The sequence below is a fragment of the Cornus florida genome, unplaced genomic scaffold (assembly GCF_030987335.1).
Source record: "Cornus florida cultivar Cherokee Brave unplaced genomic scaffold, ASM3098733v1 CherokeeBrave_3.0.0_Hap2_Chr08, whole genome shotgun sequence".
Lineage (NCBI taxonomy): Eukaryota > Viridiplantae > Streptophyta > Magnoliopsida > Cornales > Cornaceae > Cornus > Cornus florida.
The window spans coordinates 15,873,067-15,899,489 of NW_026775578.1; the positions used below are offsets into that span (position 1 = coordinate 15,873,067).

At 39.6% G+C, this 26,423-nt stretch overlaps 1 protein-coding gene across 1 annotated transcript; it reads left to right on the top strand.

The window, feature by feature from the left end:
* Positions 1 to 1,171: 1,171 nt before the first annotated feature.
* Positions 1,172 to 25,603, top strand: LOC132269576 (uncharacterized). The gene is made up of 6 exons (XM_059770814.1): positions 1,172 to 2,345; positions 18,863 to 18,900; positions 19,132 to 19,202; positions 19,474 to 19,545; positions 19,660 to 19,722; positions 25,207 to 25,603. The coding sequence occupies exons 1-6, from the start codon at positions 1,294 to 1,296 to the stop codon at positions 25,264 to 25,266; spliced, it is 1,356 nt and encodes a 451-aa protein (XP_059626797.1). The 5' UTR covers positions 1,172 to 1,293; the 3' UTR covers positions 25,267 to 25,603.
* Positions 25,604 to 26,423: the final 820 nt, after the last annotated feature.

Sequence of the window (26,423 nt, forward strand, 5' to 3'; positions counted from 1 at the left end):
AGGAGGAGAAAGAAGAGGAAGTTGTATGATAAGGGTAGTTTGGTCAGAAAAATAGTCAATGGGAGGTCAAAGGGTAACATAGTCATTTAACACTTTATAAGTATTATGGCCCATCAAAAATTGACATTTGGGGTGTAAGTGAAATGTTAAACCACTAATTCAAATATAAGTGAAATCCAAAACCAAAATCTTCATCTAGCTGTAAAATGATATAACCTCGAGTGAATTTATCTAGGGTTGCAAATTGGGTAGTCCCAACCTCAACCCCAATCGGGTGGGTTGGGCCAATCCAAATTGTACCCAACATGGGTTATGGTCAAAACCCAGCCCGAATATTTTCGGACCGGTCGGGTCGGGTTGCATTTTTTTCTTTAAATAATTTTTTTTCCTCGAAATTATATATATATATATATTATATTTGATTATATTATTATTAAAAAAACAAAAAAAATTAAGGCAAATCATTTCAGCCTCTCCAATCGCTTCCAAGTCTCATTCCCAACTCTCTCTATTTGTGCAATTGCAAACTACAAAATCTACAAGAATCAAAAGTTCAAAACCCATAAATTTCAGATGTCTACAAGAATCAAAAGTTCAAAACCCATATCGGCATATCATTTCAGATTGTTCAAAAAATCAAAACCCATATCTTTCAGTTTCCATCGCCCGCTGTTCCAGTTTGGGTTCGTCGTTCACAAGCTTCAGTTGCCGTCTCTCAACTCTCAAGCTTGCCCCCCCTCTTTGCAACTGCTAACTTGTATGTATGGGTTTTGTTTTAATTTTTGGAAGTGACGGCGATGGTGGCGGCGGATCAGTGGCTGAGGGTGAAGGACGAAGGTGGCGGCGGTGGATCAGCGGCATAAGGGCGGCAGTGGGGACGGCCGCAGAGAGAGAGATAAAGACAAAAAGGGAGAGAAAGGAGAATTTTTTATTTTTTATTTTAATTTTGGGTTTCGGGTTGGGTTCGGATTGAGCCCGAGACTAACCCGAATATGTCTGGATTTTGACAAAATCTAATCCGAATATAAGCCCGATTTGTGAATTATATGTGAAAAAATTTCAAAATTTTTGAGTTGGGGTTAGGCCGCCCAAGTTGCAGCCTAAATTTATCCATTTTTTTTTTTTTTTTTTTTTTAAGAGTGGGAAGTACTTAAAAGGATTCACGAGGCAGGAGTAATGGCACCAAAACCCTAAAACGCCTCTAACCCTAAAACGCCTCTACCCGCCGCATAGAGCTCTCTTCTGCTTTCATAGCTCCGTTCCAGCTCCGACGGAGTAGGAAGGTAATTAAAGATGAAGGATGAGGAAGTATCATTGTTTTTGGTTACGAGCTTTGTTGGTGGGCCATATTGTGCTGCAATTTATGAAATCAAATTTGGAGGAGGAGGAGGAGGAGGAGGAGGAGGATCTAAAATTCCAAGAGTTAGTCCTCTGCTCAAAGCGTTTAAAAGCTGCTTAAAAGAAGATAGACCATATTCACCGGTTGGTTGTGATATCTCAGGATCGCACATGTGCTTGATGTCTTCATATTGGCTCATTAAGGAGCAGGATTATAAACAGTATCGACCCCTTCTTTTTGATACAATTAGCAAAAAGGTTTCTGATTTGCATTGGATAAATGCATCAAAACCTTTTCCCAAGGTGATGGCTGTCCGTGGAAGTTTTTTTGTGCTTGCTGGAGGTACCAGGGATTCTCCACGCGTCCAAATCAAGCCTCCTAGTTTCGAACAGTTGGGGGATGAAGGGTGGAGTTCTTCTTCCCTACCTGAGATTCGCTTCCAGGGAAGATCACGCAAGATTGTCTCCGGTTATGCCATCATCGAGGACTGTATTCTCATTTCAGTTTCTGTTTTCAAGAGTTCCAAAAATAAATTCTATTGTTACAAAGTCGGGAGTTCAATGAAGGAGTGGCAGGCCGTCAACAAGGCAGGCAGGAGAAAGACATACAACGCCTTCAGGGGAAAGGCTGAATATGTCGAGGATTGCATATACGCTTTCGGATTTAAGAATAAATTTTTTGCGTATCCTGTCATATTTTCTGGTAAAGGTAATCGTGTCATTAAATCTCTTGGTGTTCCCAAGGAAATTACCGGACTGGACTTTGAAACTCTACCATTGGATTATCGCTCATTTTCTAAGAATTGCTTAGTTCATTTGGGAGGGAGAATATTTTGTATGATGAAGACTGCTCTCCATGTCCAGCCCTTCAACTTTCAATGTGTTTCCATCTTGATCGTCAAAGTTTCTCCTGAGATGAAGCTTTCAAAGTTGTATTCAGCTCTCTGTGACTTGAATATAGAGAACCTCGGTCAGGCAAAATTAACATCACTTTGTTTGGACTCCCAGTAAGTATTTCTATTTTCTTTGTTGCTGTTATTGTTGTTGTTGTTTATCCTTTCCTTATTTTTACGGCTTCAAAGTTTTTCAACACTACAAAAATTGGTCAAAAGACGTATATGAAAGAGACACGAGTATTCTCAGAAATGAAATCATTAGGCAATCTACAATCTATTTTTAAAAGATATATTTATATTATCAATTTGCATGATTTGCCGAGAGGAACCTAAATTTATATTATCTAGTTATCAAGGGAAATGTCCTACATTCATTTTATGTTTTTTTGTAATGCAAAATAAGAAACAGGGAAAGTAGCGTTGCTATATGTCTTTACATAAGTATATATGGTTGTTGAGGGATATGAAGATGAAATAAAAACATGAATAAAGTTCAAGAATTATTAAAAGATATGAAGCTGGAAACCTGTAATACGTTTTCTCCCATGAATCCTTATTAGGCTGTGTTTTTTCGTTAGATATTTTTCATTCAAAGAAATTTAATTTTAGCAGCAAATTGCCAAATATTGATGTTGTGGCCCGAATACTGTTTCGGCAAAAGTGAGCTTTTTGTGGGCCCAAAATTTTTGACCTGTATTTTTTTGCTTCTTGTTGTGGACCCTATAAGTTTATAAGCGCATTTAAGGTTTTGAGTGGGATGGAGTGAGACACTGGAAATCACACGAAAGAGATTGAGGGTAGGGTTGTAAATGAACCAAATGTTCGACGAACAACTCGAGCTCGGCTCGCTAAGAGCCCGGCTCATACTCGTTTAGTTAGTAAACAAACCAATCTCAAACAGTTTTTCCAAGATCGATTCGTAAATGAACCAATCTCAAACAGTTTTTCCAAGATCGATTCGTAAATGAACCAATCTCAAACAACTATGAGTTCGACTCGTTTGTTCATGAACGTGTTCGGAACTAATCTCGTCGAACGACTTGTTTTGAGCTTGATTATATATATATATATATATATATATATATATATATATATATATATAAACTATGTTTTAAGAAAGCTAATTAACCATTAAGCCTTATAAATAGTCTAACCCTAGCGGGCCTAGCCCAACCCAACCCAAACCAACATACCTTATATAGTTTTTGTTTCTTTAAATTAAGTGACCCATAACCTAAGCCCATCTCTTACTCAGCCCACTCTAAACCCTATTTGGCTAATTCTATACGTTTGCTTTCTAAACTCGCATGCAATCCTAGTCACAGATATGGAATATTTCCTATTAACCGTTCTCTTTGTCTCACACACGACGCCGTAGAGATGGAACTGCAAATGGGGTTTGCCAAATGCCAACATTAAGGCTACTCGTCTTCCTTGCGGTAAGTATTTGGCTAGGAGTAATAAACTTGTAAGTCCATGTACTACACCATAAGAGTACCACAAAAATGAAATTCTGTAGAAGTTGATAGGCATCGATGTCATCTACGCAGGTGAAAAGTGTAAATAAGTGGATTGAGTCTTCTACTCAGGCCAGTCATCGGAGTCATCCACTTCGGTGAAATCCTCTACTCTCCTTTCTCTTCTTTTGTATCTTCCCTCTTCTAGTTCTCTTGGTGTTGGTTTTCTTTTCAGGTGTGAATGATAAGGGCTCAATTTACCCTGGTCGCGAGGGTGTACACACAAATTTTGTGTATGCAAATTAAAGAACGAAATATGGAGCAAATATTAATATTATTGATTTATGAATATGAGGAGTACAATCCTTTGAGGTATTCTTTACAAAAGAAAAGAGAATATCCTCTGATTCGATTTTCTTTGTTGGCTGAATACATGGGCTGTTGAAGCTTGATCTTGAGTCGATTTGTTGACAGTATTCTCAACATATTTGTAGTTGAGGAAGACACCCGATGATTTCTGATCGAGGCCTGAAAAAGCTTAATCTCGAACAATATTGTTAGATGATTCTTCAAACTTGTTGAATCACATAGAAAGAACGGCACGACTCTGGATGTGCTTGTTGTTCTTCGTTTTCAAAGAGTTTGTTGAATTTGAGGAAGAACGACAAAATTTTGGATGTGCTTGTTGTTCTTCGTCTTTATAGAATTTATTGAATTTGAGAAAGAACGGCACGACTTTGGTTGTGCTTATTGTTCTTCTTCTTCAAGGCTTGGGTGTTGAGAGAATGTTGAGTTTGGCAGAGATTTTGTATTTTCTCTGAGTCTTCTTTGTCCGAGTCTTGATTTCTGGATGTCCTTCTCTCTCCCTCCCTCCCTCCATGCCTCTATTTATAGACTTCGTGGATGAATAGGATGATGACATGTTCCTTTTATTGATAAACACATAATCATGATAATATGTATTTTTTTATATTATTATATTGTGATAATTATCTCCAAATATATTTATTGGGAATAATAATATTTTTATTTAACTAAATGGGCCAGCCTGCTAGTTAAATAATTTAAATTGATCAAGTTTGGGTTAATTGAACAATTTAAATAAACATTTGACCCATATTTGATGTGCCAATTTGTTAAGGAAAAAGCCCACTAAATTTTAATATCTACAGAGTGATCTAGCCATCGCTCGTTTGTTGAGGTGGTGACGATCCCAAATCTTTCAAATCATGGAGTTGTGGAGACGGTGTTGTCAAAAAAGGGGTGTTGATTTCTTTCTTGATGATTAAAGTATCTGGAAAAGAAGAGATGTTATTCAAAGCTATCTAGTGGGGAGATTTGACCGAGATGTTGGGGATTCTGCTTGAATGGAGGACTAGGCATCAAGGGCTTGAAAGGTTTCTGCTAGTGTGTCGGTCTCCCCGTTGCCGGATTCTTTACTTGCTGTTCAGATTGCCTTCTCATGCTGAAGCGATTTGGGTTTTGAGGGAAGGTAAACGGACTTGGGGAGAAGCCGAATTACGACTGGATCAGTCTTTATTACCTCTTTATGTTTTTGGGGTTCGGGTAGGCATTGTTCCTCCGGGAGGAGACGATTGATTTTATTTCTTCCTTGGGACCATAGGATCCCCGTGTTCCTTTTTGTTGCTTCCGGGACGCGTTCCCATTTTGAACGTTTTTTTGAATGAATTTTCTTAATTAGGAAAAAAAAAAGAAAAAGAATTACGACTGGATGTGTTGTCTTTTCGCGTTGGGTGTTGTGGAATTCTTAAGGAAAAGGAGAAGAGAGTGATGATGGTGTTTGTTTTCCTTATTGCATTTGTGGTCTTATGCCTTATTTGAAGCAATCGGCAGGGGGGGGGGGGGGGGGGGGTGGGGTGAAGCAGACGAAAGGAAGGATGCGAGCAAGGTTATTATCTATGTCGACGATGATGGCGTTGTCCTAGAGTGGATTCTGGTGAACGACGAACGACTGTTACAGGGTGTATCTGGCGGTTGAGAGCACTGTTCTCTCAGAAGAGGAATATGGTTAAGGTTGCGGAGAAGACGTGGTAAGGGGTTTCTGGCATTGGAGTTACAGGATATTTTAGGGTAGAAGACTATGGAGTGGTCAACACGCGCGGCCATCGCGTAGATCTAGTGGAAAAGGAGAGGGGACACGTGGTTGGCATGCAACGGCCCAGTGGGTTCCTATTCAGATAAGTTTAAGGGATAAAAGTTCTTTGAGTTTGAATTTCAAAGAGAGGGCACATGATTACTTATGCAAAGGGCGAGGGTGGTTCTCTCTCTTGGGCTGGGCCTCGTGGGCGTAGTTTAGGCTCAATATTTCATAAGCCCATTGAGGAGGGGGGGAGCTTGTTTGGGCCACATGCCTTCCGGACCTCTTTTGGACATGTGAAGAAGAATTTCCATTGCACTTTGGTCCAGGAGGCTTATGGCCGAGACTTAATGTTTATTCTGGCATTTCAGGGCAGAAGGGAGGCACAAAGCCCAGCCTGCCCACACTCAAAGGAGGCCTAATGTTTATTCTAATGGTTCTGGGCAGTCCAACGGGCCTTTAAAGGATCGATTGTCTAGGCCTGGTCTTTGTAACTCTTTTGGGTGTTTGCAAGATGGGCCTATTTTAGGAGGTGATGATGTCGGCTCAATTGGAAGATTCAAGTTGTTGCCTCATTCGAGTCAGAGAAGTAAGGTCGACGGTGCAGGCATCTCTGATACTCTGAATCATAGATCGAGCCACTCTCAGTTCCGATCGGAAGGGCGAAGATGGTCCCGGAAGCAGAAACAAAAGTGGGTAAAGTCCACTAATATGTTCCATAAACTGGGTATGTGCTCTGATCCTTCTCCAAAGCTCTCTTTTATCTCTTCTCCTTCTCATTCTACTCCTTGTGGGGTGTTTGAGGAGGGATGATGGAAAGGTGGAAGGTGGTTTGATCATGGGGTTCAAAGGCTATCCCAAGTTGCGGAAGTGAGCTCTAAAGGCAGGTTTGAGGATGATGGCGGCCGGGCGTATGTTTCCTTGGATTTCACAGGGATGGCTTCATGTTATGACTTGGGGTCTGTTTGGCTGGCTTCTAGTAGTCTCAAAACAGGCTTCTAAGTCCAGAAAGTTCTTCGCCAATAATAAAGAGCGTTTGGTGAAATTTCTGAAAACGGACTTTAGAAAAGTCCCAGTGGTTTAAAATCCCAATTGACCAAAGCCAATAAAACATGCTTTCTGATCGACTTCCAGCAAGCTACACACTTTTTTAAGTAATAAATATAAAATTCCTATATTGTCCATTATTTTACCTATTTCTATTTCTATTTCTATTTATGAATTCCATTGCAAACTTTTCTCTCTCTGTATCATCTTCTTCGTTCGTTCTCTACAATAAAAAAGGATTAATGATAGGGGAACCGAATAGCTAACCCCGAATTTTCACCGAATCTGACGTGGCCAAGCCACGTCAGCTTCATTAACATCACTAACGCGTGAGAATTCAACGCTTTCTCTCACCTCGCGTGGGTTTGTCTTCAACCTCACAAACTGTATCAGAATGGTTGGGTGAGTTTTGATCTTCAAACTCACAAATTGGATCAGATCCCAAGGTTCAATTGTAGTACTCAACGGCAACGATCCCTAATGAGGAGGCAGCTTGGTCTTCTATTGGAAGAGATGCGTACTGGGCCACCGGACCAGCTTCCGACTGCCCTCTGTGTCGATGGTGGTGAACTTACAGGCGCCATATCGGAACTCATTTAGACGAAATTAATAGATCCAAACAAAAATAATGGGTCTGTGTATATATATATATACACAAATTCATTCCCAAATAAATATTATACACTCATACCTTTATCTATGTGTGTGTGTGTATATCTTCTATTGTATATTCTCTTGCTGATTATGATATTTGTGTTTTCTGGTCAATTACAATGCTTGAGAAAACCATCTTAATATGTTTCCAGAAGATAATGGTTCTGATTATGATTTTCCTGAGTTTTCCTTTTATTTTATGCACTTATTTATTTATTTTTTTTTCGTTTCAAAATCTGTGACTGAACAAAGTTCAGATTTAGTTTGTCGGGGAAAAATTCCAGACTTGTTCATTCTCTAAATAGAACCCATGTCTTGAGGTTGAAGACAAACGTTCAGATTTAGTTTCTCTGGGTAAAAATTCAAGACTTCTTCATTCTTTAAACAGAATTGTCTTGAGGTTGAAGATGAATTTTGAAGGGCCCACGCACGTGAGGTAGGAGAACATGTTGAATTTTGTTGTTTGAAGAAGCTGATGTGGCCAAGACACGTCAAGTTCGGGGAAAATTCGGGGTTATCTATTCGGTTCCCCTATCATTTGCTCATAAAAAAAATAAAAAAAATGTTGAGCAAAATATCACGGATCTTTATTTTAAAAAAATATTGTTGAAAAACAATTCAACAAAGGAAGAACAAAGACATTGAGGAGGTGCAGGAAAAACTATGATCGACTCCCATTTGACTTCAAAGACTAAGGGGCAGAAGAGTTACAAGATTTATAAGATTTATGAACTCTCATTCAAAATTCAACCCTATATAGAATTCTAAACTACTTTTCTTTCTCTCAATATATATATATATGCACACACACAATTTAAATATGTATATATAAAATATTTTTTTTTAAAGGCTACCCGTTCCATTTAGGGTATCAGGCTCGCTGTTAAAATGTTTTAATATTTTTGCTGCCATCTGTGTCTTTCGTTTTATTTTTCTTTCCTTTTCTTTTTCCATCTCTTTCAACTTCTATCAAGTAGTCAAAGGGAAAAAAAAAAAACTTCTATCATGTAGATTGGTAAAATTCACTGTGCCAATTAATTGTTACTGATTTCACTCCATCACTTTAATTATGGATTTTTTTTTGGTTTTTGTTTTTTCCTTCCTTGTCTTTCTACATCCCTATTCAACTCAGGGATTATTAAGGATATAGTTAAAAGAACTTCAAAGAATTCACCCACCAAACAACTTTTTTGTTTTAAATTCCTTTTGTCAAAATGCATTTTCCAAAGCCGATTCAATGGAAGGAATTTTAGAAACATAAAGCTCCCCCAAACATGGCCTTGTAGTGTGAAGGATAAGGATTGGCTGCTGAAGCTTCTCCCAAGTGGAAAGGATGATGGGAGTATTGTTCTGTTTGTTGGTCAAGGGAACCAGTTGGTGATTGATGGTGGGACTACCGATGCTTTAAGAGATGACTTGAAGCTTCGTTGGGATTTGGGCTGGGATGAAGACGGATGATGTTGAGCCAAATTTACTGGTTTCTGGGAGTACAGAATAGGGCAGAGTATTGGGCACATCTGATGGTTGGGAGCTGGATAGTGGGTCTTTGATTTCTGAATTTGATTGTGGCGGACTGTTCTTATTCTGCATTGGACATCCCATCACCAGTGTGGGAGAATTGCGACACTATTGGGATAGATACTCCATTGGCAGCCATCAGAGACGTTCAGAGGGTTGCTAACTTGGAAGGCAGTAATGAGGAGTGGTTTATGAAGTGCATCAGAGGGACAAACAAGCTGCTGGGCTTGTCATGATGTGCTGGGGAGGAGGAGCAGACTCAAGACATGTTTCAAGTAGTTGAGGATGAGTGGGCGCTGGTGAAGAATACGAAGAGTCCTTGTTGGAAGAGGGGTAGAGAACTTGAAAACCTGATTTCCTATGTTAACTATGAAGGGAGAAATGGATAAAGGGGTGGGGGGTTGGTGAAAAAGAAATTGTATGTTTATGAAGCTCAAAGTTGTGTCTTGGAATGTTCGGGGTTTGTATGACCTGAACAAAAGAAGGGATAAAAGGTGGGTTTCGAAAGCTGACTTGTGGAAAGGGTGGTACTCTATCTCTTTGTTTTCTCACCGGAGGAAGATGGTTCACAATGGGTTTTTTTCAGTGTGTATGGGCCGGGAGGGGATGTTGAAAGGAGAGGTTTGTGGGAGGAGTTGGGGTTTGCTAGATCCAGGTGGGTTGCCCCGTGGTGTATTGGGGGAGATTTTAACGTTGTCCGTACACCTAGTGCTCCACAGGCGGTCTTTTGTCTCCAGCCATGACGGAATTTTCAGAATTCATTGATCTCACCATCTTATTGATCTTCTGATGGAAGGAGACCAGTTCACGTGGTTTAGTGCACAGGACTTACCAACGTTGTCACGGTTGGACAAATTTTTGGTTTCGGGAGATTTGGAGGAGAAGTTTCCTAAGTATCTCAGGTGGCTTTGGCCCATGTTATTTTGGATCACATTCCTATCCTCCTTGATTGTGGAGGGGTGAGGAGAGGGAGAGTGCCTTTCTCGTTTGAAAATATATGGCTCCAGGTTGAAGGCTTTAAAGATTGGGTATGGCTTTGGTGGACGGGGTATGAGGTTAGGGGCAGTCTGAGCTTCCAATTGGCCTCCAAATTAAGGTTGTTAAAGAGTGATATCAAGACTTGGAATAAAGAAGTGTTTGGCAATCTTGAATGGCGAAAGAATAGAATCCTCCTGGAAATTTCGGATTCGGTTAGGAAGGAGGGTGAGGAGGGTCTTAACATCAGGGAAATTTGGTGCAGGGCAGTAGCGATAAGCTGCTGTCTAACAACCGTAGCAGTGTATAACCACAAAAGAAAGGGATTTCTAGCAATGAACAAGCAGAAAACAAAGAGATAAAGCAATCGAATCGAAGTTGGAATGTAGATAAGTGACTTCTGGCAAAGTGACACGAGAGAAACTCTAAATCTGATTTTCTGGAATAAAAATTGCATACAAAGGCACTTTATAGACTATTTATACTAGGGTTATAGCAGCCCTAACATCCTAGTCCTTGATTACTTAAGTATATAATAAATTCTAACCCTTCAAAGTACTTAAAAACTCACATGTGACTATTTAAAAAGACTAGGACTATAACTATAATCTACCAAATAACATAAAAACATAAAAATCAAATAAGAGACATAAAAAAAGAAGAAGCAAATACTCCCTCTGTCCCAAAATAGTTGTCCACATTGGTATCTGCGACTCCCAAAATAGTCACAGATATCAATGTGACATGTATTTTGGGATGGAGGGAGTAACAAAAACCTAAGATAACTAGAACCCAAGCTTAGTTGGCTAGCGGGCCCGATTAGTCTTGTAGAGCCTTGTAGATGCTCCTGCGAGAAAGCCTCCATAACTTCAGCATACATTTTTGGATCAGTTCTTTTCAGCTCTTGATCATGTACGTTCACTAGCAGATTTACCCAACCATTTTAGTAGAAACCGCCTGTACTTGTTGCCCTCCTTGATTTCACCTCTTTAACATCCAATACATCTTCGGACTTCGATAACATCCGGTTGCGTTTTTGGAAGGTGCCTGGGTTGTGCCTCTGGTTTTTTTTTTTTTTTTTGTTGATAAGTAAGCATAAAGTAACATTAAAACGCTCAAACGGGGAGCGAACCCGGTACAAGCAAAGCAAACGACGCCATAGGCGCCACTAAAACTTCAAGTTGTCAACAAAATCCAAAAGGTTATCAGTAGATGAACAACTTTTCCCATTCACCCAAAAGAAAATAGAGTGCAAAATATTCAATTTAATAGCCTACACAGGAGACTCCTTGCCTTCGAAGGACCTCTTATTCCTTTCACGCCACAGCCCCCACCATAAACAAAGAGGAGTTACCCTCCATGCTTCTCTAACTCGGCTGCCCACTGACCGCCCTCTCCAAGCCTCTAGCATCTCCATCGTGGTTCTTGAGGCAACCCAATCCACCCCAAAAACAATTAGAAACATGGACCAAACATTTGAAGCCACTGGGTACAGATTCACCCGCTTTCTTGCATATACAACACCTATTAATTGCAATTTGGCGTCTTCTTCTAAGATTATCCAGAGTAAGAATGCTCCCAAGAACCACTGTCCACGTGAAAAAGGCCACCTTCAATGGTGCTGTAGTCCTCCAAACAGCCGTCCAAGGAAATCGTTGCTTAACAGCTCCGTAAGGCTTTGATAAAACGACCTCACCTCGAACACCCTTCTATCCACACAATCTCATCCCTTCTATCCACACCATCTCATCCCTGCCTTCCCCCTCACCTCTTGCCTATAAATTAAAAAAAATATCTGTAATTTCTAGAAGCTCCCAGTCATTGAAGTTTCTACGGAATCACACATCCTAAGTTACTCTCCCATTATCAAGTCGATAATAGTTTGCAACCATAGCATGCTTATTCACGACAATCCTAAAGAGGCGAGGAAACCTACTAGCCAACACAACATCCCCGCACCACAAATCTTTCCAAAATCTAACATGACGACCATTCCCAACTCTAAACCATATCCGCTTGGAGAACTCGCCTACTAGCCAACACAACATCCCCTCACCACAAATCTTTCCAAAATCTAACATGACGACCATTCCCAACTCTAAACCGTATCCGCTTGGAGAACTCGCCTACTAGCCAACACAACATCCCCGCACCACAAATCTTTCCAAAATCTAGCATGACGACCATTCCCAACTCTAAACCGTATCCGCTTGGAGAACTCATCCCATCCCCTCCGAATACCTTTCCATGAACCCATGCCCGTTGATGATGTCACCACTCTAGTCTTCCATCCTCTCTCCTCTTCCCCAAAACGACATGCAATAACACGCCTCCAAAGCACAGACCTCTCACACCCAAATCTCCACAGCCACTTACCCAGCAAAGCTTTATTAACCAACTCCAGCTTACTAATCCCCAACCCTCTTTTTCTAAAAGGGGTGCAAACTTTCTCCCATTTCACTAGGTGGTACTTGAACTCCTCTCCGATGCCGACCCACAAAAAATTCCCCTGAATCTAATTTAGTCTCTTAACCACTGTACTAGGAACCGGGAACAGGGACATAAAATAGGTAGGAAGATTAGACAAAGTGCTTTTCAACCAGGTGAGCTTACCCCCTTTCGACAAGTATAGCTTCTGCCACCCGAAAAGCCTCTTTTGGAACATCTCAACCGCTGGATCCCAAACAACTCTCCTCATAGAAGCTCCCAAGGGCAGCCCCAAGTAAGTTATTAGAAATAACTCAACCCCGCACCCCAAGATGTCTGCAAGATCATGGATATGATTCACTTCCCCCACTGGAACAATCACACTTTTTCCAATATTAATTTTCCCTGAGACAACTTAAAAGCAGGCCAGTACACACCTCAAATGCCTCATCTGCATCTCACTCGCATCACAAAAGACTATGGTGTTGTCTGCAACAGCAAGTACGAGGTAACAATCTAATTTGGGGTGCGCCCCACCGAAAAGTCTTGAATGAAACCTAGTTGTTCTGCCCTTTTCATCAGCTTGCTAAAAGCTTCCATTACAATGATGAAAAGAAACGAGGAAAGAGGATCCTCCTGTCGTAATCCTCTCGAGCTTGCAAAGAACCCTGCTGGTGACCCATTCACTAAGAGAATCGAGCCGTCGCAATGTAATGATAAATCCACCCTCTCCATTTGGTTCCAAACCCCATCCTGTCCAACAAATACATTAAGAACTCCCAATTCACATGGTCATAGGCTTTTTCAATATCCAATTTGCAGACAACCGCCGGTTCACCACTCTTATGCCTAGCATCAATACACTCACTGGCAATAAGGACCGGGTTGAGAATTTGTCTACCTCCAACAAGCGCATCAATTGCCTCCCAATCCACGAATCTGCCCCCCAACAAACTTTTCATAACGTTATCCTTTGCAACATCCAGTTTAGTCTCTTGCAAACAGACCACATGCGCTCTCCATTTTGGGTCATTTAGGCCCCAAACATTCCATGACACTAGATTGAGCTTCATTAACACACGTTGAATCTCCCCGCCCCCCCCTCCCCTCCCCTCCCTTCACCACTCCTCCCCTCATAGTTCACCTCTGAAAAAAGACTTTTCAACTCTCTCACCCCCTTGGAGTTAGAAATACTCTTCTTCTTCATCATCCACCGCTTGAAACAACCCCTGCACTCGCTTATCTTCCCCTCCCCAAGTCAACCCCCAAAAGTTTGCTTTCCCTCTCTATACAATTCATAAACCAATCATCATTTTACCCGCTCAATTCCAAGAATCTCTGTGCACCTCTATACACTGCCAAAGGAGTATGAAATCTCAGGACCCAAAGAACTGCGACATTATCAGTCTCAGTCAACTGCTGTAAGGACTCACGAGATTTAGGTCTATTTGTGAGCTCCTATCTCACTGCATCTAGTATTCAGTCACTTAAGTTGTTCCAGAATTTGTAACAACTCAGTCTTCTGATAATTATTTAATCTTTCATTGCCTGATCGAGTAAACATAATGTCTACTTAGACTCTGACACCAAAAACTGATATTGACAGGGAGAAGCCTTAAAATAGTTGAGAACAAATTCAGAGGCTGAAAGTTCAAAGAAGTAGGGCTGAAAGCCTGAAATTTGGAGGTTCAATAATAGAAATGTAGAAAAAAAAAAGGAGGAGAGAAATAAAATAACATAAACCTAGTAGAATCACACCAACATGGTCTAGGCATCACACCCTCATATCTTGTGAATCACTCACAAAGAAAAGTTCGAAGGCATTTTTTTTCATTCACGGATTGCCTCCCAAGATTACATTCTCTCCCTTCCATAACATTCTGTGAATGCAGTAACCCTTGGATTACCCCATAATTGAGGTAATCAAAATTTGACTCTAGGATCCCCCATAATTGAGGTAATCAATCATCCTTGCCACCCCTTTTACACACTTTAAAAGGCACCACTGTTCTCTACCTGCTGCCACTGATCTCTACCAACAGCTTTGATAGCTTGTTGGAGCATCAAACAAATAAAAATTGGGAACTCCAGTGAGATTTGAGTGCGTACCAAAGTTCATATTCTAGTAACTAGCACGTGTACACACACACACACATACATATATAGATATTGTAATTGCAGGAGAAAGAAAAAGAAAGCACCACCATGCTTCACCATCACCACCTCCCACCGCCACCGCCACCGCCACCGTCACCACTCCAACCAACCACCACCACCACGACCGTCCATATATATAGGTGCTTATATATATATATTATAGCTGCAGAAGAAAGTGAAAGAAGACCAATTTTAAATCACCTCCAAACAGAGCTTTGTCATCTACATCTGTAAACCCATCTATTGATTCACAAAATTAGGGTTTTGAATTAGAGAAATGAAAATAGTTTCGGAATTGCAGACTTCAAATTAGGGTTCGAGTAGAGATGTTTAGAGAGAGAAAGTTGGAAAGAGAAGAAGTTTGAAGCCATATTTTCCAGCAAGATATTTTTATTCATTCATTGACCCCGTAATGAGAATTACATAGTATCCTTTTTATAACAACTGATGACCCTTGGATTACCCTACAATTGTGGTGATCAAAATTCGACTCTAGCATAATAAAGTAAAAAATAACTTAATTGATGCAATTTACCAAAACAATGCAATTTCACCATAATCGATGCAATTTTCCAAAATTATGCAATTTGACCAAACCCTCTAATTATGCAAGACTCCAAGTGGACTGGCATCATCTTGCATGTGCCAAATTAAGGTTTGAGACTTAGAACCCTCCTTGCCATGCCTTTCAAATACTTTAAAAGGCTGCTGCCACTGTTCTCTACCACTTCGTCTCCATATTGTCGAAAGGAGGGGTAGAGAGAGAGAGTATAGAGAGGATGTGGATGGAAATTTTAAAAGTAGATGAGGCCAATTTGGACCGAAAAAGTATTTTTTCTTTTTTGGTAATTATTTTTGATTATTAGCTTTTTCAGTCACATATTATTTTAATACAGTCGCATTTGTAATATAGTAAAAATAACTTGTCATTTATTAAATAAACCCTAAATAAAAATAAAAGCATCCGTTATCCTTGTTAAAATGTGCACTTGACGGGATTTATTCTTCTTGTTTGACCATTCATTTTGTGTTAAACATGGTAAGCTGATTACTCAAATATTGCTACGTTGTTTCTCTTGTAAGGTAATTATGAGCATGGTTTCCTTATGTATGGGTTTATGTAGACAGTTCTTGTGCCATAAGGCTTTAGAACAAGAGTAAGTTTCCATGATGAAGAGCTTTAAATGTTGGAAGGGTGTATTTGATTCTTTATTATATCAAAGGCAAGTTTTGGTTGCACACTTAACCCTTAGGCTACGTTTGGTGTGTAGGAATGGAATGGAATGGAATGCCCATTCCAACCATTCCTTTGTTTGGTATGCAACTTAAAGTGGGAATGGCCATTCCATTGGAATGAAAATCCATTCCTGAGAATGAAAATCCATTCTACAACTAAACCTATGGAATGACCATTCCATTCCCAAGTAATTTATTTTAAAAAATCGACTTCCCAAAACACCCTCATATTCCAAGTCCAAAAACCACCATTACTTTCCACCACAATCATCTCCGCCTTTCACCACCACCACTACCAATGCCTTCTACCACCACTGACTTTCACCATCGCCCACCACTTTCGACCACCACCACCGCCACCGCCTTTCATCACCTCTACCGCCACCGTTTGCCGTAACCACCACCGCCGCCATCGCCTTTCACCACTGCCACCACCTTTCACCACCACCATTGCTATTGCCTTTCACTACCACCACCACCTTCCACCACCGCCACCGCCACAACCCTACACCACCACCGCCACTGCCGCTGCCTTTCACCACCACCATCGCCACCGCCATCGCCTTTCACCACCACCATCGCCTTCTACCACCTTCGATCATCACCACCACCACCACCTTCCACCACCGCCACCACCTTTCATCACCACCACCGCCTACTACCACCGCCACCACTACCACTACCACCACTGCCGCCGCCTTCCACCACCACCACCGTCACCACCTTCCACTACCACTACCACCGCCACTTCCACTTCGTTCCACCACCACCACCGCCATACCACTATCTCCTTCCACCACAACCACCACACTACTGCCACTGCCTTCCACCAATATCACTGCCACCTTCTACCACCACTGCTGCCACCAATTTCCACCATTGTCACCACCGCCGCCTTCCAACACCACCACCGACACTTCTACCGCTTTCCACCATCTACCACCGCCACTGTCACCATTTATTTTTAAAAAATTATTAAAGAATATCATTTTGTTAATTTAATTTAATTTAATTTATTTGTTACTGAGAGGGATATTTTGGAGAATTCAATTAAAAATTTATTCCATTCTAAATTTTAATTTGGTCCAACCAAACACTAGAATGGTTATTATCATTCCATTCTTACGCATTTCATATTTACAACCAAACAATAGAATGACCATTCCATTCCCATTCCATTCCCTTCCCACTTGCATTCCATTCCTGCACACCAAACGTAGCATTATAATATAGTGTATTGAGAGTTTTTGGTTTGTTGTATTTACCAGCCCTGACAAAAATTATTAAGTTGATTGATTTGTTGAGAGGAACCTAAATTTATATTATCTAATTATCAAGGGAAATGTCCTACATTCAGTTTATGTTTTTTTGTAATGCAAAATAAGAAACAGGGAAAGTGGCAATGTTCTATATGTCTTTGCATATTTATATATGGTTGTTAAGGGGTAAGAAGATGAAATAAAAACACGAATAAAGTTTAGGAATTATTGAAAGAAATGAAGCTGGAAACCTGTGATACCCTTTCTCCCATGAATCTTTATTAGGCTATGTTTTTCCATTGATATCTTTCATTCAAAGAAATTTAATTTTAGTAGCAAATTCCCAAATATTGCTGCCGTGATGTTGTGGCCCGACTTTTGTTTCGGCTAAAGTGTGCTTTGTAAAATTTTTTGACCTGTATTTTTTTGCTTCTTGTCGTGTACATTCTCGTAGCCCCGTATATAAGGGCATTTAAGGTTTTGAGTTGGATGGATTGAGACACTGAAAACAGCATGAAAGAGAGTGAGGGCGAGAGATAGGATTTGGGGGTTGAAACTCGTAATCTCCTGATTTTCGCATATTGAAATCTTCTATCAGATCTTCACCATGGGTGGCTTGTTTAATTTTCTTTCGCGATTTGTTCTTGGTTCGCTCAGTGTTATTAAAGGCCCAAGGCGCACCAAGGTGCTAGAGGTCCTTTGGACCCTAGGCGCGAGGCTCACGGCGAGGCGTGCGCCTGAGTGAAGTGAGACGCACAATTTGAAAATTTAAACTACTATAAAACCATTCATATCTCACAAGTCATATCAATATTCTAAAAATTCATATCAAATATAAAAAGTAAATCCATCAACTATAAAAGCATCTAACAACCATAAAACAGAGCACAAGTTTGTTTTCTTGAAAGGCAAAGCAATTTTTTTTTTTTTTTTTTTGAATGGCAAAATAGAGCACAAAAAGAAATAAATCTGTTAACAAAAAAGAAAAAAGAAAAAACACAGACAAAAAAACAAAAGATAGAGTGAGAAGAGAACTAGACGAAGAGAGAGATTAAACAAAAATAAGAAAAGAGGAGAGAGAAGTAGAGGAGAAGAGAGAGAAGAAGAAGAAAGAACTGACGTGGCTTCGTCATTCATATCTGCAACTAGGGCTTCGTCATTCATCTCATAGTCTCACTCTCTTTGTTCAGTTAACACTTTGACTCTTGGGCTTTCTTATTTGTTTATTCTTTTGAACAAAAGTTCCTTCTCTCGTATGCTTGAGCTTTCTTATTTGTTTATTAAGTTGCCAAAGTATCCTTTTTGGCTTAAGAAATAGAATAATCATATATGTTTTTTTAAAAAACACCAGTGAGGCGCGCCTGACAAACAGGACGAGGCACAACCAAGGCGTGCACCTAGTAAACATCCGTGAGCCTGGAATGACAACAGGTTCTAAACCTGAGCCTCGAGCCTAGGCGCGCCTTAACAACACTGGGTTCACTGCATTTGTCGTAGCAATTGGTGTTTATCTGGTGGTGTGTTCTTTTTATATATCGTACGTATTCCTTTTGGAACTCTAATAAGCATGACGTTTATATTTGGGTCATAAGGATCTGTATGAATTGAGCAATACGTATGTAAATTATGCCTGTTCTACGGTTGTGAACCATTAAGTAATAAAATTTCGTAGATGCACTTCCCTTTTTCTACATTTTGTTTCCTTAGTATGTAAGGTGTAGTGCCATTATATGTTGAGGCACAAAGCCATCTGTCATTTTTTATTTTATTTTATTTGACTCAATGTCATTTGTTTTGCAGGGGGAGTAAAGTTGCTTCCAAGATTGATTTCTGGACAAGTATGGTTTGATGTATAGTTGCATTCATCTAAAGGCTGCAGCTATGATTCTATTTGACTTATATATATATATGTCTGTTGTAATTATAAATAACAAAATAATAATATAATGGTGTACATAGTACATTGATTGAATGTCCATGGCTTGTATAGTTGTAGGTACATTTTACTTCATAGCTCTAGTGTTGGATTTTTCAGCACAGAACTCAAAGTGGAAAGGGTTTTATTTCAGGAGGTCCCAAGGTTCTGTCTGAGGATCTCATTTCACCATGTCCAGTACCAATGCCGGTGTCTGTTCCTGAGGTCAGTCAACCTGCTAGAAAAAGAGTCGTCTGCTCAGACTCAGCTTCTAGAATTGCCCAAATCATGCTGTTTTCCATTTTTCAAAATATTTCTTCCGTAGTTGCATTTTACTACTTTTACAAAGAATTATGTCCTAATTTTTTAGGGTGTTATGCAATTACATTACACCATCTTAGCTAAAGACTTTTTATAAAAATTAAATATAAATAAAAGGAAAATACATAATCTGTGGTGTGTTTTCGTACTTACAAGTGGTACATATTTTGTGCAGGTTGAATCGGTGTATGGTTTCCTGCAGCATCTGGGTCTTGACAAATATTTAATGATATTCGAAAATGAGGAAGTGCGTGAATTTTATAGCCTTCCTTTGTTTACTGCAATTTTATGTACTGGCTTTGGTTTTACCATTACCTTAAGAATTCCTTCATTCTTTTGAGGCCTTGTGCTCTTTCTGCAGATTGATATGGCCGCTTTGGTACACATAACTAATGATGATCTCAAGGCTTTAGGATTACCAGAGGTAAACACAACTAGGTTGACCCTGCTATATGTTCCATTTTTGTTTGGTTACAAGTACTATATGCTGTGTTACCTTTATAAACTTTATGTCTTGGCTGATTGAAGGCTTGTGGATATAAGAATTTAGGGTAAAATACCCTAGAGAGGTTTTTCGAAATTTTCTTCAGAAGAAACTTGTTGAAAGATTGTGGTCAACCTCCGTTGAGGTTTTACAAAATCATGCTAACCACCCCACGTCAATCAACTAGGTCATTCAAAGGGGTAAATTTTAAGTTCCAAAAATACCCTTATATGAAGTAAAATGACGTAAATGGCCCTACTAAGTTTATGAAATGAACATTTTAACTACATTACACACCCAGAGGCATACATACATACACATATATATATACATACACACACACATATATATACACACACACACACATATATATATATATACACATTTCTATTTAGTACTACAACCATTGCTCACCCTATCATCGCCTCTCTCTCTCTCTCTCTCTCTGCACCACCATTCTAGTTATCCTTTACGTGGGAATGAAACAAGAGTGCGGAAAGTAGGGATGACGGTTGCCAGGACCACCACCAGTGCCGCCATCGCGATTGAAGCAAAAAGGAGGAGAGCTTCACCACCTTTTAGAATGTTAGCTGATACCATCTTTGACGATCACTCACTCCAATTTACCCCTTTTCTAGCAGTAGTGGCAAGATAATGATGCCTCTAATAGTGGATTGGATTGTTGAAATTGGAAAGCGAGGATTTTGCCATTGCCATTCACAATATATATATATATATATATATATATATATATATATATATATATATATATATATATATATTGTGTTTACAATAATGTGTGGGTATATATTTATATAGCCTGGTAACGATAGTAGTAGTGGTAGGTGGTAGAGAAAAAAAAAAGGAGAAAGGGGAAAACAAAGAAGAGATACCGGTAGCAGTGGGAGGTACTGGTTGTGGTGGTGGGCACTAGTGGAGGATATATATATATATACATATTTATATTTCCTTATATTTGTATATATGTAGTATTATGTTTATATGTATATTAAAGTATACGGTAAATTACCCTCAAACCCTTTGAGGGACTCACTTTTCAGATTAAGGTTGGGTCAAAATTGTGGTCAATCTCCCTTGAGGTTTGGAAAAGTCATAACTTGGTCCGTTCCGCTAGTGGGTCGTTAGCTCCGTTGGATCATATTTTTATGTAATGCCAAAATTACCCTTCAATGGAATGTAATACATATTTACCGTTACTTAATATGTGTGGTGACAAATATAACCTTGCTTGCATAATCGAAACTCCATCAACCATTTTGAACATAAAGTTGCATCTAGTTTAGTGATTGAAAACTCCCTTAACGACCCGCGAGAAGACATATAAAAGATATATATATTGTTGTATGTGTTAAAGGGATTCGAGAGTGGATGGGGAAGAAGAAGCCTGCGAAAGAAAGGCTTTGGAGCATGTACGGTATTCATCTAGAAGTGTAAAGTTGCTAAACGGATCATCCCTCTCTTTCTAAGTTCATTTTTTTTTTTTTTTTTTTTTTTTTTTTTGTAAAAAAAAATTTGGTAGCATTTGCAAAAGATAACAAACACCAAGGTTGAATCATTCGAAATTTGGGCCCATCAATCTATTTCTCTCTGTATATATACGCATGTATTTATGAATTTTGTTTTCTTTTTGAATAATTAGAAGAATTGAAATTAGGATTTTCTTGAAGGGCTCGTGCTCATTTTTTGGATGGACCAGCTTCAACACATTTGGGCCACTACAAACCTTATGTAATGATACAGTCCTGAAATTGGGTTGGGTCGCACGGATGGGGCAAGAAGAGCTGGATCACTTTCTTAGGGCTTTGTAGGGGGGGGAGGGGTAATTCGTGTTCGTGGGTCGTGTCGTGTCGATGTAAGGGTATTATACTAAATAGGTAAACCCAAACCTAACCCATTTAATAATCGTGTCAAGAATCTCAACACTAACCCAACCCATTTATTAAACAGGTAATTGTGTTAACTCGTTTAATGACCTGTTTATTAAAACGAGACATTTAATATTTAATCAAATACTAAATAATAGAAAAAATTGTCATAATTAACCAAAATATTCAAAATAAAAAGAAAAATCATAAGGCATAGATAAGGTTCATGTTGAAATGACTTAACTATCCATAGTAATTTTAAACAGGTAACATATTACATAAGTTATATTCACGATTATAACATGTTAAGTTAAATGGGTCATAAATGGGTTACACGGGTTGAACCCCTCAACCTTAACCCGACACGGTTAAATAAATGGGTTAATCATGTCGACCCTTTTATGACCCAAACCCGTTTATGCTAAACCCAAACCCTTTTAACTCGTGTCGTGTTCATGTCGGGTTGTCGTGTCGTGTCGTGTCGTGTCATAATTTGCCACCCCTAGGGCTCCGTTTTTGCTAACTCATACCAGTCTGCGTTTGTGGATGAGAATTGAGCTAAAGCCCATTCTCGATTCAAGCTAGGGGTGGCAATTTGTGTTGGCGTGTCGTGTTCGTGTCGACACGATTACGACACGGACACTATTAGGGTTGACACGAACACGACACGATTATTAATCGTGTCTAAGACCCTTAACACGAACACGACACGATTATTATACGTGTAACACGACACTACACGCATAACCTGTTTAATAAATGGGTAAAGACTTGACATGACATGAAAAGACACATTTAAGTCATTTTTTACACGAATACGATATATTTATTTTACACGTTTTGCTAAATGGGTCATTTTTGACATGAACACGACACGTTTATCTGACACGTTTAGTTAATTGGGTTAATCGTGTTTATAGGGTCAAACACGAACACGACACGTTTAATTAGCGGGTCAATCCGTGTCGACACGATTATGACACGAACACGATTAGCCCAAACCCAAACCCGCTTATCTCGTGTCGTGTTAGTGTGTCATGTCAAATATTGCCACCCCTAATTCAAGCTTTGTCATCGTTGCAAGTGGTTGCGAGTAGAGAATTCGAAGTGGCATGCTATTGATGATGCTCCATCACGTGACGACGCGGGTAACGATGACAAAGTGTGGGTAAGTGTGGGTATCACGTGGTTTGTTTGCAAGAGACAAACTTTGCTTCCATTTCGGATAGGGCGGTTTGGAGTCTTAGGGTGGGGGGAGAAAATGGGGGACACGAATGCCATTATTTTCTTACGAAGTTTCGAATTATATCTTGGAACATCCGTGTCTCAATGATCTGGATAAGAGGAAGGTGGTGAAGTTGATGGTGAGGAAGTGTGGGTATCACGTGGTTTGTTTGCAAGAGACGAAGTTTGCTTCCATTTCGGATAGGGTGGTTTGTAGTCTTAGGGTGGGGGGGGTTCATTGAGTGTGAGGCGTTTATGCGATGGGGACTTCCTGGGGCGTTCTCGTCATTTGGACAAGAGATGGGTATTGGGGTTGGACGTTTGGTTGGAGAGGGAGCTTTTCTATTTCTTATGCCTTTGTTGTGGAGGAGGATGGCTTTAGATGGGCTTTCTTAGGAGTTTATGGCCTGGTGGATGATGGGGAGAGAAATTTGCTTTAGGAGGAGCTCGGTTTATTGAGGGGGTTGTGGTCCCTTCCGTGGTAGGTGGGTGGAGATTTCAACGTCGTTAGATCCCCAACGGAGAGATTTACAGGAGGGAGATATTCTTCAGCTTTGGAGTAGTTTTTGGAGTTTATTGACTGTCATTATCTTATTGATTTGCAGACAGATGGGGGGTTGCGACTTTTACTTAGTTTAATGCCAGGGAGTCTCCCATATTCTCCATTGGGTATATTCTTGGTTTATGGGGACTGGGAGGAGAGGTACCCGGATGTGGTGCTGGAGGCTTTGGCTAGATTGTCCACCAGTCATATTATGTTGGTTTTGGATTGTGGCGGTTTTAGATCTCGGAGCACTCCTTTTAGATTTTTTGAGAATATGTGGCTTAGAGCAGAGGATTTCCAAGGGAGAGTCCGGCTTGGTGGGAGGAGGCTTTGGTGGTTGGCACGTAGAGTTTTGCTTTGGTGGGGAAGCTTCGGTACTTGAAGGTTGAGATTAAAAGGTGGAATAAGGAGGTGTTTGGCAATCCGGAGTGGAGGATGGACATGGCCCTTTATGAGATTGTATATATCAGTATGTTGCAAGGGATGGTCGTTATTGAGAAAGCTTAGAGGCATCGGAGAGCGCATTGTCAAGATTGCTCATATTGCTGCTATTTAGGAGGAGATTTTGTGACCGTAAATCTCTGGCCTTATGACTCAATGAGGGTGATCGTAACACGAGGTTCTTCCACAAGCTTGCCGACGCCCAAAGGAGGGGCAATCACATTGGGTGGATACGTGTAGATGGGGTGGAGTTGTGTAGGGGAGGAGGTATGCAAGGGGGTTGCCTTTTATTACCCCAACTTGGCGGTCTACATTTTGATTCAATTTCAGCTACGGATAAGGATGGGCTTGAGGTTCCTTTTTTGTTTGTTTGTTTGTTTTTTTTTTTTTTGAAGAGGAAGTGTCGAACAGCCTAAAAGAGTTGTGACAGTGATAAAATCTCGGGTTCGGATGGTAATCATGGTATCACTATGAGGTTCCTTTTGGAGAGCTGGGGTGTGGTTAGGGGATAAGTGATGGGCACCTTCCATGATTTCCATTCTCGTAGGTGGCTTGGGATGTCTTTTAATGGTTATTTTATCCCTAAGAAGGCTGGAGCTTCTGATGTCAAGGACTTTAAACCTATTAGTTTGGTGGGGTGTATGTATAGGCTAATAGCTAAGGTCTTTGCTTTGAGATCGAGGGATGTCTTGAACGGAGTTATTTCAGAGTCCCTGAACGCTTTTATCCATGGTTGCCATATTCTAGTTTATTTATTTTTGAACTCCCAGCTTCTCTCTTTATATCTATCTTCGAGTAAACAATTAATAGTTAGTTCATTAAAGGGTTAAATGGTCAATATATGAATTAAGTGTCGTTGAGAGAGATGCACTGTTCATGTCTCCTTTAACAAGTATACTTTAAGGGAATCAATATAGGAGCAATGTAAAGATTAGCAGCGAGTGTCGCAATGTAAATCCCAAGGGGAAAAATTTAATTCAGACAATTCGGAAAGTCAAATATATTTTACCCTAAAAGCTATATGCATAAGTCACCATGTTAGACCTGTTTTGTTGGCCGCTAATGGATTTTTCTCTTTTGTTCTGTATAGAGACTCTAAGGTGGTGAAGGTGGAAGCACTGGTTTATTTATTTTCGAACTCCCAGCTTCTCTCTTTATATACTTATAGTTCGTAATTAGAGAATTGAATGGTCAATATGAATTATAAATTCTTCTTCTTCTTTTTTTTTTTTTTTTTTTTTGTGTGTGTTAATATCAGTAAGAGATCTGACCCCCGCCCTCCAATATTTTAGTCTGATGCTCATTTTATTTTCATTTCGACTGTGTCAGCTTGCAAGAAAAAATATATTTTCGGCATTGGAGACTGAGGTTCAACATGTGGGAGCTTAATTAGGGGTTCCTTTACTTGTTTGTGTGGAGTTCATTGTTTTGGAGTAGCAATATTTCAGCAGGCCTGTGTTTTAACTCGGGCTACTTTGCTTCAACTTTTTTGGGATTAAATTATCTGTAATATTGCTGCAAGTTGTTTCAGTGAGCCTATCATTTGTGTGGTCATTAGAAGATTGATAGCATCAAGTTGTTTTTGTGAGTCATTCGAGAGATGGGTTCAACTTTTGTTGGGTCTGCCCCTCCCTTTCCATTGTCTTTTTCAAGTATTTGTAGTTTAAACTGCCACTTTGGGACGACGGAGAAGGAATGAAATGTTCAAAGGTAATAGGTTATTCTATTCAGTGCCTTAATTAATGCCAAGGACATTCATTTGACATTTACATGGAACATACTTCAATAGAGAATTTGACTTTGGAGAGAGAAAAAAAAAAACGTAGGGGTTTGGTAATGTTTCCAATTTATTTCCGAACTTGTATGCCATGTAACATTTTTTAAAAGTAATAATTTGACGTGGTCGTTTGGTAATGTTTCCAATTTATTTCGAAACTTGTACGCTTCTTGTTCACTCTGTTGCGAGTTTGTGTCTCCCTTTTTATTCTCTCATTTTGATCTTAGGAATTGAGCTACCAAACTTATTTCTTGTTTCTTGTCTACAAAATTCGAGGAATAAATGAACATTAACAAATGTTGATTTTGGTTTTAGCAATATTTGTGTTTTTCGGATCAACGGATTATAAAAAGGGATTTGATTAAAATCCCATTTTTTTACCCATTTGAAATTTGTTTTTGCCGGATTACTCATTTAACCATATGTTTGTATCTCTATCAACATCAACTTTTTTGTACAGAGATATTTTCAGTGAATTTTTCACTAAAGATGGCCGCTGAATTTTTCCATAATAAAATAAAATTTTTTATTTGGTTTTCTCTAATATCTCAAACCTTTGTGTTTGCAAATTGGTTAACCATTTCTTACCTTTTCTTGCTTTCAAATGAATCATTTGTTCATTCATGTGGACATATTGAGAAGCAAAATTGTTTGTTAAAGGAAGACAATAAGAATAGGGCAAAATTTTATAATCAAACGCCATGAAATCCATACAGGTTGAATAACTGAAGATTATAATTTTTTAATCTTATAATTTCATTCCTAAACA